This window comes from Triticum urartu, chromosome 3A (genome assembly GCF_056163025.1).
Source record: "Triticum urartu cultivar PI428250 chromosome 3A, HENAU_Tu73, whole genome shotgun sequence".
Classification (NCBI taxonomy): domain Eukaryota; kingdom Viridiplantae; phylum Streptophyta; class Magnoliopsida; order Poales; family Poaceae; genus Triticum; species Triticum urartu.
This window is the reverse complement of record NC_141875.1, coordinates 724044801-724062253: the sequence shown is the minus strand read 5'-3', so window position 1 is coordinate 724062253 and position 17453 is coordinate 724044801. Positions and strand designations below refer to the sequence as shown.

Here is a 17453-nt window from a genome sequence, read left to right as displayed (position 1 = left end):
ATATGGTAATTGTCTACTCTTAGCACGCTGACAAGCATCACACACTGAAAAATGACGTTCAGAAGAACACACTAAATCATTGCTCTTAACAATGTTTTGAACAATATTATTCGAAGGATGACCGAGACGCTGATGCCACTGGGACGGAGTGGTCTTGACACTGAGAGACGCTTGACGAGTGGAGGAAGACGACGCGCGACCAAACGGGATGGGGTAGAGGCCGCCACGACTTCTACCGCGAAGAAGAATTTTCTTCGTGGCCGTGTCCTTAACAAGGAAAAAGGAACGGTGAAATTCCACAAAAACATCATTATCAAGAACAAGTCGATAAACAGACAAAAGATGTTGATGTGTATGTGGAAGACGAAGAATATTTCGTAAGCGAAGGGATGAACCGGGTATAGTGGAGTGACCAATATGCGAAATAGACAAACCTGCACCATTCGCTACTTGCACTTGATCCTTCCCGCCATAGCGCTCATGGAAGTGAAGACGATCGAGGTCACTCATCAGGTGGTCCGTCGCGCCGGTGTCCAGGATCCAGTGCGGCGGTTCATGCGTGACGGAGGAGTTGGAGGCAGAGTTGGCGGCGCGGTGGTCGCGGTCATAGTGGCTGCGACAGTCCGACGCCTCATGTCCCCAGTTCTTACATATCTGGCACCTAGGGCGCCAGCGACGGCGGCCACCCCCATTGCCTCCTCCATTGTGGCCGTTGCCGCCGGTGTTGCCGTTGTTACGGCCAGGGGGACCGCCCTGGGCGTTGCCGTAGCTCGCCGATCCAGGCGAAAGAGAGACAGCGGAGGAGCGGCCGCCACTTGGGCGTCCGGAACCGGGCACACGACCGGCGTGGTCGTGATAGGCCGGTCGGGAGGCGGCGTTCGCGGAGGACTGCCAGTCCTCAACTTCCGATTGCTGCTGTTGTAGAGCATCATAGTGGAGGACGCTGGAGTAGAACGCCGGAAATGTGACAGGCACGCTGGCGAAGTTCATCGAAGCAGCGATGGGGTTGAACGCCGAGCCGAGCCCGGTCAACATGTAGTCGATGATCTCGTCATCGCGAAGAGGAGAACCGGCGGTGGCCATCGAATCGGCGAGAGATTTAACCTTCTGCATGTACTCACCGGCGGGTCTATCTCCTTTGCGTAGCGCCTGAATCTGACGCCGAAGGTTGCGCACGCCAGCGCTGTTCTCGGCGGCGAACATGGTGTGCACGGCAGCCCATGCCGTAGCCGCCGTCCTGCAGCCGATCAGCTGCGCGGAGATCTCCACGCTCATGGAGCCGAGGAGGTGACCGAGGACCTTTTGATCAAGAGTTCACCACTGCTCGTATTCGGGGTTGGTGATGGTACGAGCAGCGTCACCGGTGCCTGTCGTCACGGTCGACTCCGGCGCCTTGGCCGAGCCATCGAGGAACCCGTGGAGGCGTACGCCGGCGAAGTTGGGAAGGGCGAGAGCCCTCCACAGCATGAAATTACTGCGATCAAGAGAGACCGCGATGGGCGGAAGGACGGGAGCGGGAGCCGACGCCGAGGGTGGAGCGATGACGGGGGCGGACGTGGTGGTGAGCAGAGGCGGACCACGGAAAAAATTTAAGGTGGGGCGAAGTCTCATTAAGAACACATTAACAATGCACACTACAAACGAATAACCAAATACATTCTCTTTCACTATAGCTTCAAGAGAATCTGAAGTTTGTTCTTCCACTTGTTCTGTTTGTATCAAATTTTCATGCTCTAGTTCCACATAACTCACTTGATCTTGATGAGTGGCATGTGCCGAAACATTGACACTTTTACGGGTACTTGGGTTCAATTTCAAGCTTCTGCCACTACCAAGCACTTCAAAATATCTTTTCAAATCTGCAATTCACAACCAGAGTGTTCACAACATTAATATGTAACTACAATCTGCTTGAATTTAAGGCTTAAAACTACTGTGAAAATTTGCTACAAAAATTTCAAAAAAATTGAGAAATTATCTCCTCCCCTTTCCTTTGGATTTGCTATTCCTCTTCCTTTCCATCTTCTGGCAGTCTGGTCGGAACTGCGCCGGACTCAGAAGTGGCCGGACGCCCGGACGGCCGTTGCTGCTGCTGCCGCTAGGCGCCTAGGCCCTTGCTAGAGCCGCCGCTTGCGCCACTGTCGCTTGCTTCCACGGTGCCGCCGTCCTCTAGCTCCCCATCCTGCCGCCGCGGTTGCCTGCCCTGCCATCGGCTGCGCCGCCCGGTCCTGGGCTCCTGGCGACCTGGCCAGACGCCGCCGCCGCGCTAGATTAGGGATTAGAGTTTTTGCGTGGCGTCGCGTGCAGAGAACAGAGGAGTGGTCGAGTGTGTTGCGTCTCTTCTCGCGTGTACGCTCGAAACCTGGCTGGCTGCCTCGGCTGTTGGCCCATCAGGCCGCTCGCTGCATCGGCCCATCAGGTATTGGCAGCGTCAACGGAACGTATTCTGCTAGCGATCGATGCATAGTAGTTATAATTTTTTTTGCTCAAAATTAAGGTATGTCGGGCGCCATACCCTGCCCACCGGAGAGGTCCGCCAGTGGTGGTGAGGGCGAAGGTGGAGGACGTGATCATCGCGGCGGCCGATGGGGAGGACATATCGGCGGCGGGGGACTTGGACATCGCGGCGGCCGTGAGGAGAGGCTGGCGGCGGCGGCGGAGGGAGGAGAGGCGGCGGCGGCTAGGTAGGCTCTAATACCAAGTTTGAGAATAGGTTTAGGGTTTCCCGTGGGGCAAAGCCTCTCCACGTCTTTCTATTTATAATGATCAGCATATACAAGTTACATACGTACATAATACGTGTACATGACACGCATGACCTATTTTAACACATGATGGACTGTTGGTTACTTGTCAGCCGTATACACCTTGGAATAAAATTGTTGTCAAGCCTGGTGCATCTAAATAGGTATATTTATCTGTTAAATCCCAGCCATCAATATTTATGACTAACCCAAAATCAACGGATATAAAGGGGTAACATATGGAGAACTATGAAAGCTTCCATCTTTTAATATTAGATAGAGATAGAGATATATAAGAGCGTTTAGATTTATACATTTGCTCTTATATTTGTTTAGAGGGAGTACAATACAGTAAACAACAATATGAAGCCGTTTCGATGCATGCCATAGGATGACATGATTCGAATGATTTTGTTTCCCTTTAAGGATTTTAGGCATCGTTAAAGTTGTCGTACTGTAATTGAAAGCAAATTTTTGATGATTTTATGCTGGAAAAATCACTTTACAAATTAATATGCACGCTAGTTAGACAATATCATATTTAAGGTGTTGGGATATGAATGTTAGCAATGGTCATATTTACAAACCACTAGAGTTTAACCCTTTGTATTTCTGACTGCACTAAAGAAGAATTGAGAGAACATAAACTCATATAACATTGGAGGGAAATATTTTGTTAATGCACGAGCCGGGTTACCTTCCTTGAATTGGTATCTGGACTTACGCTATATATAAAGGTTAAGAAGAGCAATTCCAAACCTGTGCAGATGCACGGGTTGACGACTAGTTACTAGTATTAATAACGATGTTATCATTATGTTTTAGATCACATTACACACGTACATATTGGCGACCGTACTATGCCAGACGCACACGTGAGCGGCAGCACGCACGCTTGCATCTGGCTTATTGTAGGGACGCCCAAATTAAGAGTGCTTAAGCAAAGACATGCATGCCTGCAGCATGATATTCTCTATCGATCTTATTGGAATCTATAGGATAGATCGACTTTGGTTGCATGCATGATTACTTAGTTGCAGTAGCTGTTGTGAACGGGCATCCTGTAAACCTGCTTTCCCCCGTAGCTAGGCTGCTTCTGCTCGCGGTGCTCGTGGTACGCGTAGCCACCGGCGCCGGCCGCCGCCACCCCTGCCAGGCCGGCCTCGATCTGGTGCTTCCGCGCGTGCGCCGGGTCCTTCTTCGCCTCATACCCCTCATACTGTACCACATGAAACGATCATTCATGCTGATGATTAGATGGGTTAATTACAATTGGTAGTATGTGATGTTGACCTACAGTAATTAGGTACTACTCCTACTAATTACCAGGGCGAAGGCACCGGCGGCGAGGGCGCCGGCCTCGCCTACGCGCTCCATATTCTTGTGCTGCGTCACCTCCTTCTTGTAGTACCCCTGCCCCTGGTCGCCTCCGCCGAAGGACTCGGTGGTGGTGGTGTACGACATGGTCCCACCGTTGTTCTGCCCGTAGCCGTGACCCTGCCCATACCCGGGCCTGACGGAGTCGAAGCACTCGTCGGTGGTGGTGGTGTACACGGTCCTGCCACCGCCGCCGCCATGCCCGTACATGCTGGAGTCGACCCCAGTGTTGTTGAAGTACATGTTGGTCCCGCCATTGCCATGGCTCTGACCGTGGCCATAGCCGGTACCATGGCCGAGCTTGCCAGCGTCGTAGCACTCCTCGGTGGTGGTGGAGTACACGGTCCTGCCGCCGTCGAAGGACTCCTCGGTGTTGGAGTAGGACATGGGCCTGCCGCCGTTGTAGTAGGCGGCCATTCTAAGAGCGGATGGTGAGCTAAGCTAGCTAGTGTGATGGATACTCGTACGTGTTGATGCTTGCTTCCTTGCTTGGCTGTCACAAATGTGCCGTGGAAGGGGCATATTTATAGCGTGGCGACTGGTGAGTGACAGCGAAGATGGACGGTGGAGATGAATTGGAGAGGAAAGCTAATTATTCCATGATCGCCTCTATTATTGGAATCTCAAATTGTGACTACAGTTGAGCATCGTTTTGTCGCTGCCGACTGGTGTTATATACACAGCCTTGATATGCAAAATTGCAAAGGTTCGTCTCATCAAGTGGTTTCCTCTCTTTTGGGAAAGAGTATGGGATAATTGGACAACCGGAGCATTTCTTTGCAGCACTCAGGAAAGTTATTCTTCTTTCCGCTCCTTTCAACAGAGCATTCATATCTCCATCTCTAGAACCAAAATGAAAATGTGCTTATGTATAGTGACTCTCTTTCTCGTCACATATGCTTCTTATTAACAGTTCAGCGGATGAGTATGAGGAACTGTTAACAAACATACTGTAAAAAATATTACTTTTTGTAAATTTATTGGTTCATGTGTTTATTCGTTTGATGCCTTTGGTAAATGAGACTAAGCATGCATAAGGATGAGTTCTATTGATTAATATACCAAAACTATTAGACTCAGATGTGCCATTTGTTTTTGGAGAAAGCAAAGGCTAACGAGTTAGCTTAGAGATCGTTGGATAAATTAGGGATTTTTTATTGCTTTAATCTAGAAATATATCATGAACATGGCATTCACAATATTAAGCCAGTACTAATATTTAACCATGTAAGCCCATACTAATGTATACTGCATATACATCTATGTAAATAGCAACTACGGCTAACACAGGAATAAACATGAGAGAGATAATGGATTATACCCTTTGTTCGGCCAGGTCAAAGCCGTCGTGGCGGTGGCAGTATTCTCGGCAACCTTCTTTTTGGACTTGTTGGTCTCACTCATGGTGATGTCGAAGGCGATGAGGATGTAGTCAAATTAGTGGAAGAAGAGGAACATCGGTGAGCAGTCATGTCGGAGACACTCCCCAAAAGTCTAGTGACCCTTCTCCCAATGAAGGATCGAAAAGGGCGAGGTCCGGGTGACCTGCTCTTCCGTACAGTCATGCACGCGACTAATATGATGGGATCTCCGGAAGCTACAATAGCGTGTGGAAGGGCGGTGGGTTGTGCGTGATAATGCAAATGTGATCTGATAGGCGGCCGTGGTCGGGAGACGTGGGCTAGACACATCTATTAGTTGGCAACAGCCCACAATCTGACGTCTTAGATTCGTGCCGTGTCCGTTAAGGTCTGAACTTGGCTTGTTCAGCAAATACGACCAGCAGGCAAGGTGAGGCGTGCAGGCAGTGACCAGTCATCTTCTTAAGCTTCAACGACATGTGTTGACGTATATATAATTTGATGCCTAGTCTCTTCTATCAGATCGGTCTATTGGTTGCATTGGCTAGAACATGCACTTCTACATGGTATCAGAGCTAAGAGGTCTTGAGTTCAAGACCCGGCTGGCGCAATTATATTGCAGCCCACTATCACATTCGGGGTTGCCTTCCCACTGAACTACCACATTCAAAAAAGTGATCGAAAACTTCAATTTAGTACTAATTTTGTGACAAAAACTACCATTTTCTTAAAATGGCCAGTTTAGACGATTCAAACACGATTGTGACAGAAGGGGCCCGCTTGTCATGGCTGATGTGGCGGAAATCGTCAACTCCGTTTATTTTGACTGTCATGTTGACCGTTATGACGGGTGGGGCCCACATGTCATCTTCTCCCTCCTCTTTCCCTGTCTGACGTTTTAACAAACACTTCATGTACATCATCCGACAAAAGGAGTGACCGGTGATGTCGTTCAAGCACGCATGTCTGGTGCGGCCATGGGCGCCACCACGACCATTGGCGGGGTGCTCCCCTACACCACCATCCGGAGCAGCATCCCATGGTCGAGCATGGCGTCACCGCTCCGCCGTCGTCGCATCCACCCAGCCCGTCGCCGGAGTGGTCCGTCCATGCCAAAGGTCTCCTCCGCGCGAAAGAAGCCGGCTCCGGCGCCCTCAGGCCAGTGCTCGCATGCGCCACCCATGGGCACCACCTCTCCTATGCTCCGCGCTCTCCTCGACAGCGGGCCCATGCTCTGTTTCACCACGCGGGCATGAACACCAGGTGTTCGTTGAAATGCCTAAGAAAGAAAAAGGATGAGGAAGAAGAAGGTAGATGCTGACATGTGGGACCCACATGTAATAATGGTCAATCTAATAGTCGAAATAAACGGTGTTGACTTTGTCGCCACGTCGGCACTGACATGTGGGTCCCGCATGTCATAAATAGGTTTAAAATCGTAAAAACAGTCATCAACTCGACTTGGTAGTTTTTTTGTCACAAAATTAGTACTAAACTGGAGTTTTCGGTCAATTTTCTGAATGTGGAAGTTCAGTGGGACGGCAACCCCAAATGTGGTAGTTTTTTGTCAAATACTCCAATAACTCAGACCAAAAGGAAACAAGAGATTATAAAATCATCTTTTAAGAAGCATACTAAGAAAACACAGGTACTATGCCACAATCTACTTAATATTTGGCAGAAAATGCCACATTCAACTTGAATGAACATTTAACAGCACAGATTCTAAGTCACAACTCAAAAAAAAACTGAAGTAAAATTTAGTTGTTCATAATTATATATATGATACAATTGGAGATACAAATTTTCCATGCCAATGGTGAATATAGCGAATGGTAACCAGAGGCTCATATATAATTTCACAACAAAGGATTTTTCACACAAAAGGCATTCTGAAAGAGATCCATGGTAGGTTTGCAGTTCCTGATGTCTATACACGGGGCTTCGTGTTGTTTAGCTTCGACGGAGGAATTTACACTAGGATGAAAATTTTCACTCAAGTTATGTATGTCAAAAGCATAGGTAGTTTAACTACCAGGAATAAATATTGCTCTGAAAACCGGGTCCCCAATGTACTACCTACGACTCGTTGTAAAGCAACTCATTCATGTACGCCATCACATGAATGCCCCATGATACCTTCCACTCTCGGCGTTGAGAACAAGATGCCAACATCACCGGAAATTATTCTGCCCATCAATAGGTAAGTTCTATTTTTGAGAAATCTCCAAAATGTCTTTAGTTTTGTGATTTTATATAATCTGAAATAACACATCGAAACAAGAAAAAAAATCATCTATGATACTACTCTATCATACTATGCATTATGAACCTACTATCATACATTATTATTATATGCATGATACTAGTATATATGATACTCCTCACTATGAGTAGACTAAGGGCACGGCCACAATGTAGTCTTGGTAGTCACCAAGGAGTATCTCGTGCAGTCTTGGTAGTCACCAAGGAGTATCTCGTGCAAAGCAACTGGTTTCTCCTTGGTGCATGTGTTGTGTGCGTGGCGCGACTTCCTGGCTGTGATGAAGGCCAGGAGGAGATATGTAGGCTGTGTTTGTTTGGGTTTTAGAGAGCAGTTTCCGGTAGAAATAAGCTAAAGCTGTAACAAACAGCTAAAACGGGGCAGTTTTTAGCTGATAGTCAAAAACGGTTTCAGGTCTTTTTACGTGGTATAGGGCGAAGCGAGGCCAGTCATGCTTTCACCAGGAAACTGATTTCCCTCGGTCAAATTTCCACCGACGCCCTTGACAGTTCAGCGCAATTACGAAAGGAATGCCATCGAGCCCTGTTTCAATCGATCCATTCGTCTTGTCTCCCTCATCGCAAGCCCACGCACGAACAGAGACAGCAAGGGGGAGAGGAACCTAGGGTTCCGCCGCCGCCGCAAGAGCCGCCGCCGCGGCCTCCACTCGCCGTTGCCCGCCGCCGCCTCCTCCACTCGCCGTCGCCCGCCGCCGCCTCCTCCACTCGCCGTCAGTAGCCGCCGCCTCCACTCGTCCTCGCCCACCGCAAGAGCCGCCGCCGCCGCCTCCACTCGCCGTTGCCCGCCGCCGCATCCTCCACTCGCCGTCGCCCGCCGCCGCCTCCTCCACTCGCCGTTGCCCACCGCCGCCTCCTCCACTCGCTGTCAGTAGCCGCCACCTCCACTCGTCCTCGCCCACCGCAAGAGACGCCATCGCCGCGGCAAGAGCCGTCGCCGCGTCCACTCGCCGTCTTCGCCGATCCCCTTCACCGTCCAACGCATGGCCTTCTCATCCACCACCGGAGAACGACACCCACTCCCTCGAGCAACGATGTCGTTGTCAGTTGGGGTGAGATTTTCTTGGCAGAAATTTCTGTTCTTTGTGGATGCCCTGCTTGATTGATATGCTGCATATTGCTTGATGTGGATGCTCTGGTTGATTGAGGCTTCATACATGATGCTGATATTTGATGCATAGTTGTTGTTCATTGATGGGTAAATTAATATTTGAAGCTTGTTGTGGATGCTCTGCTTGCTGGATGTACATGTAGATGCTCTGCTTGGGTCAAATGGCTATGCTTGTTTCATGATGGACATATCTTTTTCTATTTGCTTGCTGGACATGCTTGTTTGCTATACATAGTTCTTCCTTGTGTTGTATTCTAGTATAAATTATGGTGAAAATGAACTAGATGGAGAAGGCAGCGAAGAAGGCAGCGAAGAAGGCAACGAAGACAGACAAGGCAATTTGGGATGCATACCATACTAGGGTATTTTTTCGAGTTGTGTGCGAGGGAAGTTGAAGCAGGCAATAGGCCGGGAGCGTTCTTGAGTCCTAGAGGATATAAGAATTTAGGGGAGAGTTGGTTGCAGATAACTAAGAAAAGTTATGTGAGGATGCAATTCAAGAATAGATGGGAAAATCTCAAAACTATGTATTGTCAATGGAAACAACTGCAAATTGACGCATCTGGACTTGGATGGAATGCTAAGCTAGGAACCATTGATGCTGATACTGATTGGTGGAACACTCACCTAATAGTAAGTTCATGTTACTCATAACATTTACATTGGGTTTATATTATCTTAATTATCCATTTAGCTGACCGTTTGTTCTTTTGCTATATTTCAGAAAAACCCGGAGCATGCAAAGTATAGGAATGGAGGACCACCCAACTTGGCTGAAATGGACCTCATGTTTGATGACCGTCATGTCACCGGTGCCGAGTCAGCTATCCCCGGTGAGATACCATTGGACAAGGAGGATGTTAGTGATGACACTGATAGTGCAGAGGATGATGATGAAGTCATCAAAGCAAAACCAAAGAAGCAGCGAAAGACCAAGTCCTGTAAAGATGATTTTTCTGCTCAAGATGAGAAGAACCCATTTGTTCGGATGTACAAGAAGGCTAGTGATGCGATATGTGTAACGGCTGAAAGTATAAAAGAAGCATCTAGGTCCAGCATGGCTCGTCCTCCCCCTCCTCTGGTTGCTCCTCCCCCTACTCCAGTTGGCCCTAGTATGAATGAGGCAATGGAGATGGTTCGTGAATGTGGAGTTGAGGAAGGAACTCCTCTCTTTTTCTCTTCGAGCATGCTATTTATGAAGGCTGAGTATAGAGAAATGTTTGCATCGGTTCAGACCAAGGAAGGAAGGTTTGATTGGCTCGAGAGAGCGCATGATTATGCTATGTAACTTCTCGTTTAGAATAATTGCTTAGTTCTTTGCTTGGATTATGCTATGTTGTTGGTCTGTACCATTTGCTTATTTGAATGCTTGGATTATGCTATGTTGTTGGTCTGTACCATTCGTGTGTGAACTATTGGCTTTGCTGGACATGAACCATTTGCTTATTTGAATGCTATTTTCCCATATGTATGAATAATGGATATGACAACTAATCTTGTTGTCATGTTCCATTTGTAGACTGATGGAATTGACGGCGGAGGTGGTGAAGATGATGATGCTAACATAAAGACAGTGCAACTTCAAAACTTGCTCAAGTTAAGTACTGATCTTGCAACCTTGGGCCAAATGGCTATGCACTACAGCAAAACTTGTTTGAATAAGCAACCTAGGTAGCCTAGGAGGATTGCAGTACAAATTGGTCATGAATTTATTCTCTATGGATGTAGATATGTACTACCTTGTTGATTCTGGTTATCCTAACCGGGTGGGGTATCTAGCTCCTTATAAAGGGACAACCTACCACCTTGCCGAATTTCGGTCTGGCCGCCGCCCAGCGAGTGGTAAATTTGAGGTGTTCAATTATCTTCACTCTTCTCTTCGGAACGTGATTGAACGCACATTTGGTGTGCTCAAGCAGAAATGGCGCATCCTAAGGGATGTGCCACACTTCAAGGTGGGAAGTCAGACGATGATTATCAGTGCTTGTATGACGCTTCACAATTTCATCAGGGACAGCAAGCTACGCGATAAAGAGTTTGATAAATGTGATGATAATGAAAATTACATGCCTGCAGTCTCACGGTCAACACCTTTGCTTGGCGATGTCGTTCCCACTTCATCCGATGAAGGCAACATGAACGACACGTGAGATAGGATTGCGAGCTCTTTGTTTATTGCGCGACAAGCTACATAGATTAGTATTTGTACGGACCTCTAATTATATGTATGAATTATTAGTTATATGGACGGTCTAATCCTTTAGCCCTCTTTTGTACGGATTATTAATTATATGGACTATCTTTTGTATTGTATGGGCAAATGTATATATGAGCAAGAAAGTGAGAAAATTATTATTATGAAATATTTTATGCATTAACATAGAACAAATCATTCCCTCTCAGTCAAAATACCATTTAAAAAATCTATTAACACTGAATCAACAAGTTACACTGATCTTAGTGCTCTAAGGGCATTTCAGGCTTTTCACCAGCTCACAGTCGTTTTCACAGCTGCGTTGCCAAACAGCTAACCTTCACTACAGATGTTTCCTCAGCACAGTTGTTTTGCCAGCATAGCAAGCCCACAGCTGAATCTGTTGAAACCGAAGCCCAAACAAACACAGCCGTAGTCTCTGTGTTCGTGTGTGTCATGCATACAAAGGAGAAAAGTAATCGGCGTTCGTCGCCGGAAGGGCCGGCAATTCAGTGCTGTCTCGAGTTCGCTCCTGGTGTGTCCAATCATCGCTTGAGTTCAGCGTTCATCGCCGAAGGGCAGCTCCAACACTGGTTACAGGTTTTGCTATATACGGAAACGAAAGAGATGCGAGCGAAAATTCTACTGCTGCTCCGGAGGTGCTGACACTTGCGGGATTGCATGCATTGTAATGCATGGCAGAGAATCCTTGTCTGCTTCCGTACCCCCCCCCCCCCCTTCTTAATGTATAAAGGCATTTTGGGTATACGGTGCTTAACGTATCCCGCGCCGTATGCGGTGCACCCATACAGGTAGAGCCGAGCGCACGGCTCGAGCCCATACGGCCGGCTCGCATCTACCCTCTCCCCGTCGTGCGAAAAAAAAACCCACAACCTGCATTGATCACGCGGCCCATTCCAACGTCGCCCCGCCCCGCCGATCGCCTCCCTTACCCGCCGATCGCCGCCTTTCCCCGCCGATCTAGCCGTGATCACGCTGCCAATTCCAACGTCTTCCCGTCCGGCCAATCGCCGCCTTTCCCCGCCGATCGCCGACCATTCTCCCCGTCTTCACCCGGGATCTGGCCAGCACGGACGTTGTTGGAGTCTCCCGCCGTACGTGATGTCGCCTCCGTGCAGGTTGTCGCGGTGACGTGGCCTACGTGGACGCCGTCGCCGCCCGCAACTCCGTGATCAACCTCTCCGGGAACGTCCTCGCCGTCCGCAGCCACGCCAGGCCGGCCGAAGTGCACGTGCATGCCATGTAAGCCGTCTAGTTTGTCAAAAAAATTGTATCTGTAAATAATGATGTGCAATCACTTGTTAGATAAAAAGTTCTCATCTGTATGATCGTAGTACATTTAATTTGATTTAAAATTGATAGATCAATTTTTATTATAATATTGCAGTGTTGGTTGTGAGATCATTCAATGGGAGGCCTACATGTTCTATAATAACTACGCCAAAGACCGTGGATTCAGTATTAGAAAAAATAAGGTGAAACGACGAAAAGGACTTTCAACCATTGTTCGGTATAGGCGATACGTTTACTCGAGGGCAGGAAAACGTCTCAGTAAATTTTTAAACCTGGAGGGCCGTACCCGCAGGCTAAGACCTGAGACTCGTTGCGAGTGTGGCGCACATTTAGTCGTGAAGTTGGACAAAGGACGTGGAGTTCGGTTCATGGCAGCTTTTATGGATGATCACAACCATTTGTTGGCTAGACCAGATGAGGTGGTATTTCTGCGGTCACATCGAGTGATGGGAGATCACCAGATAGTTGAGATCTTGGCGATGGAAGGAGCTGGGATCAGAAAGCATATCATCGTCGACAACTTCATTAGCAAGTATGGCTCGTATGATAAGTGTGGGTTTCTAAGACGAGACGTGTACAACCTAAGTTGCCGAGTAAAAATGAAGTTGATTGCGAAGGGTGATGCTAACACGGCAATCAAGATTATGAGGAGCAGAAAGGAGATGGATCCAGACTTTTTCTTTGAGTGCGTGCTCGATAAGGAGGGCCGTTTGAAGAGCATGTTCTGGTGCGATGCACAGTCGTGGCGGGACTATCAGTTGTATGGAGATGTGACTGTGTTCGACAGCACGTATAAGATGAACAGATATGGTATGCCGTTCATCCCCTTTGTTTGAGTAAATAATCACCGTTGCACCACAGTTTTTGGTTGTGCCATTGTGTCCGACGAGACCGAAGCGACGTACGTGTGGCTGCTCCAGACATTCCTGAAGGCCAATTGTCAGAAAAAGCCAAGGTCAATCATCACAGATGGAGACGCTGCAATGATACGAGCTATTCGTTTGGTTTTGGTTGATGTGTTGCACCGTCTCTGCTCATGGCACGTGGAAAAAACATGCATAAGCACCTTAATTACAAATCGCTAAATGAGTTCAGGGCACTCTTGTACTACTCCACCTCTCCAGCCAACTTTGAGGCGAGATGGCACGCTTTCGTCCGTAAATGGAAGACTGATAAAACAGAAGAGTGGCTGAGTAGGATGTACAGGAAGAGGAGTCTGTGGGCAGCATCATATCTGTCAGATGGTTTTTTTCTAGGTATGCGCAGTAATCAGAGGAGTGAAAGCCTTAACTCTTGTCTTCACCTTCACCTAGACGGCGGTATGACTATTGTTGACCTAGTTGTGCATTATGAGAATTGCATAGTTCGATTACGTGAGAACGAGGCGCATGATCACTGTGTTTCAAATCAGTCATTGCCACCATCAGTCACAGAATATAAGGATATTGAGAAGCATGCTGCCCAAGTATTCACTCATTCCAATTTTTATATTCTTCAACAAGATCTGAAGAAGAAGGGAGAGCTTGAGATTTTTGAGACGCTAGTGGGAGTTGACTGCCACACCTTCATCATGACATGGAGAAATAACCGCAAATTTCAGTTCAGCGTGAATTATCGAGCTGAAAACTCTGTGAATACGATAGACTGCAGTTGTGGACGAATGCTTCGTAAAGGATTGCCTTGCAAACACATTCTGTATGTGTTGTTTCATCTGAAAATATCTAAAATACCTAAGTGTTGCATCCTTAAGAGGATGTCGAAAGTTGCGAGAGGTGGGCTGCCTGCACAGCGAAAGAGTGACATTTTTGGCTGGGTTGGACAGGGACAGAGCAGCGTGCTCGCTATAGTCAACTCAGTATAACAGGAGCTGAAGCTTTTCATGTTGCTTCAAATGATCCATTCGTCTTTGTTGAGTTGATGTAGTGTCTATAGAATATAATAGCGAAGAAAAAGGTCCCTGATAATGATGATGTTGGTAGTAGAAGAAATGTGCATGAGGAGCCACGTCAGTCGGAACAACATGTTGATGTCATAGGTGATCCCGTGAAAGTTTCCACGAAGGGCGCCCGTAAACAAAGCACGACAGGGCGGGCAAAGAAAGATCCAAATGTTACAAAAAATGGAAGACCAAAATCATTTTCTGAGGAAAAACCCGGTCCTCTTTGTGGCATTTGTAAGAAAGAGGGTCATAGACGGCAAACGTGCGCTGAGAATGAAAAGTAAGTTTTACATTATTTTAACTATTTTTTGGTTCTCTCTTTACAATTGTCTCGTGAGTTGTTTACAATTTGTTATATAGGAACCGTGCATAAAGATAAAGTATTCATAATCAATTGAAGGCACTCGCAATTTCAGTTTATTTGTTTAAGGATAAGAGACATGGCACTTTCAGTTTATTCTTTAAGCCACCTTGCTCGATGGAAGGCACTGGCACTTTCAGTTTATTTGTTTAAGGATTAGAGACATGGCACTTTGAGTTAATCTTTATGCCACCTTGTTCGATGTTATGAGACATGCGATTTCTATTATTATGTGTGAAACATGATATATTTGTATGAGTGTGTTACTGCTGTCATGACTTTGTCAACTGATTAACATTTTTAAATTTAATGTATGTGAAAAAAATATTTGAAAAAAAAGCCCAGCCTGGCTGGGCGCGCGCACGGACAATATACTACAACGCCTTCTGGGAGGCCTTTCGGCTGGCGAGCAGGGAGGCCACGGCGTACGAGAGGGCATTCATTAGTGTTCTGTAGCGAGCTTGTGAGAAGGCGAAGACGCGGGTATATAAACCGGTCGGCGCGTCTCTCCGCGGGCGAGGTGGGACTAAACTTAGTCGGCACAACGCGCCAGCGTCCCCATCCGCACAAGAAGAGGATCGGCCCACGCGCCCGACGTGCGTTGTTTATGGGCCGACAGATCGCCATATTCCCCCTCGGGATCATTGCATGTGCCCGCTGGGTGGGGCGGGAAGGGACCTTTTCCACCGGGCGCGCGGCTGTCGGTTGGTCGGCTGCTGGGCCAGCAAACCCGCGCGTGGCGCACGGCAAATCGCGCTAGCCTGCACTAGCTGGACTGCGCGGGCCCGCCACTGCCTCGGCTGTCGGCACCGCACGGGCTGGGCTAGAATATTCGTCAGATCCAGCGCCGCTGCTGCCAGCAGAATCGACGTGGGAAATTGTGTAGGTTTTGTCCACATGGCGCCAACTCAGGACGGCGGGGATATTTTCTAATAAATGAATGACCGCCGCGAGTAGAAACAACAATAGTACATATAACATCGCAGCCGCAAACTGATACATTTTAGGACAACAAAAATATTACTTGCTCACACGCATTTAAATGTTTAGTCTCACACGAAAGCGATAAATAAAACGTGAAAAATTGTCGAAATCTATCCCAGTGCCATGTCGCATTACAATCGATCAAAGTATCTAACAACGGTAGGGAAACCTTCTACGGGACTAAAACCCTACCGATGCTAATACCTATTCCTTCTCCATGATTTTAACAATTTTCATCTTGACCTTCTCTAATTTGTTCACATCTGAAAAAATAATTTCCGCGACAATACGTGGCCTTGACTCATTAATCTCTTCCTTGTCAAATTAATGTGTCCAGCGATCTCCGTCCCAGTATTTTATGCACCACATCACAAAAAGTCCACAAGACACTCTGCAATAAACATGTGTGATCAGCTTAGGATATAGCATGCACTTCCTTGTACTCATTTAACTTACCCATCTTTTTGTCTCGGCATTTTATACTCATTAATTGGCCACGATGAGACATCTGGAAATTTTTTTGATTCAAGAGTAGAGTTGGCCTCCATAATATCCTTAGAAATTTCAGCTCTCTGAAACAAATTAACAAACCAGAATTTAATGTATGACTCAATATTTTTCTGAATGTGAGTGTGAAAATTATAGCGTATCAGGGTGGCAATCATATTGCGAATTCTTTGGCTAATTGCGCCTTTAGAATTTGAGTCAAGAACTTGAAACTCCTCCTTGACGGTGTGCATCACTATGGTTATCCAATGATTATCATTAATGTGCATAGGAAAATACACCTACATAGTAACCAAATGATGTTAGTGCAATTAAATAGTAATGTCTAATAAAAACAAATAAATATGAAAGCAATACCTTGTCCTCTCTGAAATACTCATCCATTACTCTTGCGATGACTTTTGTTTTCTTTGTAACATGTTCTGAGTCTAAATCATTTACTGACTTGGTCTTTCCCCTTGCCCTACTCAACATAAATTTGGGGAACCACGTTGTTGATATGTAACGATTAGAAAAATCATGGTGTTGTAGGTGTTTACAATATGCATTGATGATCTGCATACATAAACAAAAAATTTCTATCAACTTGTGAAGTACAAATGAGAGATTTGTTAAAACCAAACTCATACTTACAGCGCCATGCAACCATTTAAACGTCAGGACATCGTGAAGCATAGCTGGCATGCATATGTCCCCATCTGGTGGCGGCATATCGACCACGGTTCGGTGTGCATGCTTCTTTGTCGATGCTAGAGTCTCAACAAAAACTCTGGCTGCCTCTATGTGATCTGGAGTCATATTAAGAGAACTTTCTAGAATTGAATGTGGTGACGATGCAAACAGATTTAAAACGATGCAGCTACAGTCACTAAAAATGATAAAAAAAATTACATAACGCATGAATGAATTATAAAGTAGTACTTGACTTACTTTTTTTAACACGTTTCTTGCGGGTAATGAGAATGTCGTAGGGGGGTTGGCAATATTTCGACTTTTTTCTTTTGCGCTTACCATCATTTTCCTGACTGCCTTCACCATTACCTATGTTGCTCTCTGCATGAAACTCTCAAACGTGTCTTCGGACTTTATTGGTGACAAAGCATCCATAGACTCACCAGAAATATCAGCATTTTGCGGGGTTCGGGACATAGACGGGAAGTATTTTGTACGTACAGTTGATGCCGAAGATGGAGAGTTTCCATTATCGTCTATAATGAAAGGATCAGTAGCTTCACCTTTACCCGGTGTCGTCGCCGGAGCACCCGTGTCATCAACGGGCAC

General features: G+C 46.8%; 2 protein-coding genes and 1 pseudogene across 2 annotated transcripts; 1 reads left to right on the top strand and 2 right to left on the bottom strand.

Annotated features, from left to right (window-relative positions):
* Nucleotides 1-232: 232 nt before the first annotated feature.
* LOC147982223 (uncharacterized) lies at nt 233-1113 on the bottom strand. The gene is made up of 2 exons (XM_087517293.1): nt 435-1113; nt 233-267 (listed from the first exon to the last, which is right to left on the bottom strand). The coding sequence occupies exons 1-2, from the start codon at nt 1111-1113 to the stop codon at nt 233-235; spliced, it is 714 nt and encodes a 237-aa protein (XP_087373419.1).
* A 2422-nt stretch (nt 1114-3535) lies between these two features.
* On the bottom strand, nt 3536-4615 carry LOC125528601 (uncharacterized). The gene is made up of 2 exons (XM_087514256.1): nt 4071-4615; nt 3536-3963 (listed from the first exon to the last, which is right to left on the bottom strand). The coding sequence occupies exons 1-2, from the start codon at nt 4536-4538 to the stop codon at nt 3775-3777; spliced, it is 657 nt and encodes a 218-aa protein (XP_087370382.1). The 5' UTR covers nt 4539-4615; the 3' UTR covers nt 3536-3774.
* An 8749-nt stretch (nt 4616-13364) lies between these two features.
* On the top strand, nt 13365-14604 carry LOC147982222 (protein FAR-RED IMPAIRED RESPONSE 1-like; annotated as a pseudogene).
* The last annotated feature ends 2849 nt before the right edge of the window (nt 14605-17453 follow it).

Bases quoted from the DNA above. Each gene is read 5' to 3' on its own strand.
- LOC147982223 (XM_087517293.1), bottom strand. From the start codon at position 1,113: ATGCAGAAGGTTAAATCTCTCGCCGATTCGATGGCCACCGCCGGTTCT. The intron at 268-434 runs GTTTGTCTATTT...TTCCTTGTTAAG, and splicing joins GCAAGTAGCGAATGGTGCAG to GACACGGCCACGAAGAAAAT.
- LOC125528601 (XM_087514256.1), bottom strand. From the start codon at position 4,538: ATGGCCGCCTACTACAACGGCGGCAGGCCCATGTCCTACTCCAACACC. The intron at 3,964-4,070 runs GTAATTAGTAGG...CATGTGGTACAG, and splicing joins CCGCCGGTGCCTTCGCCCTG to TATGAGGGGTATGAGGCGAA.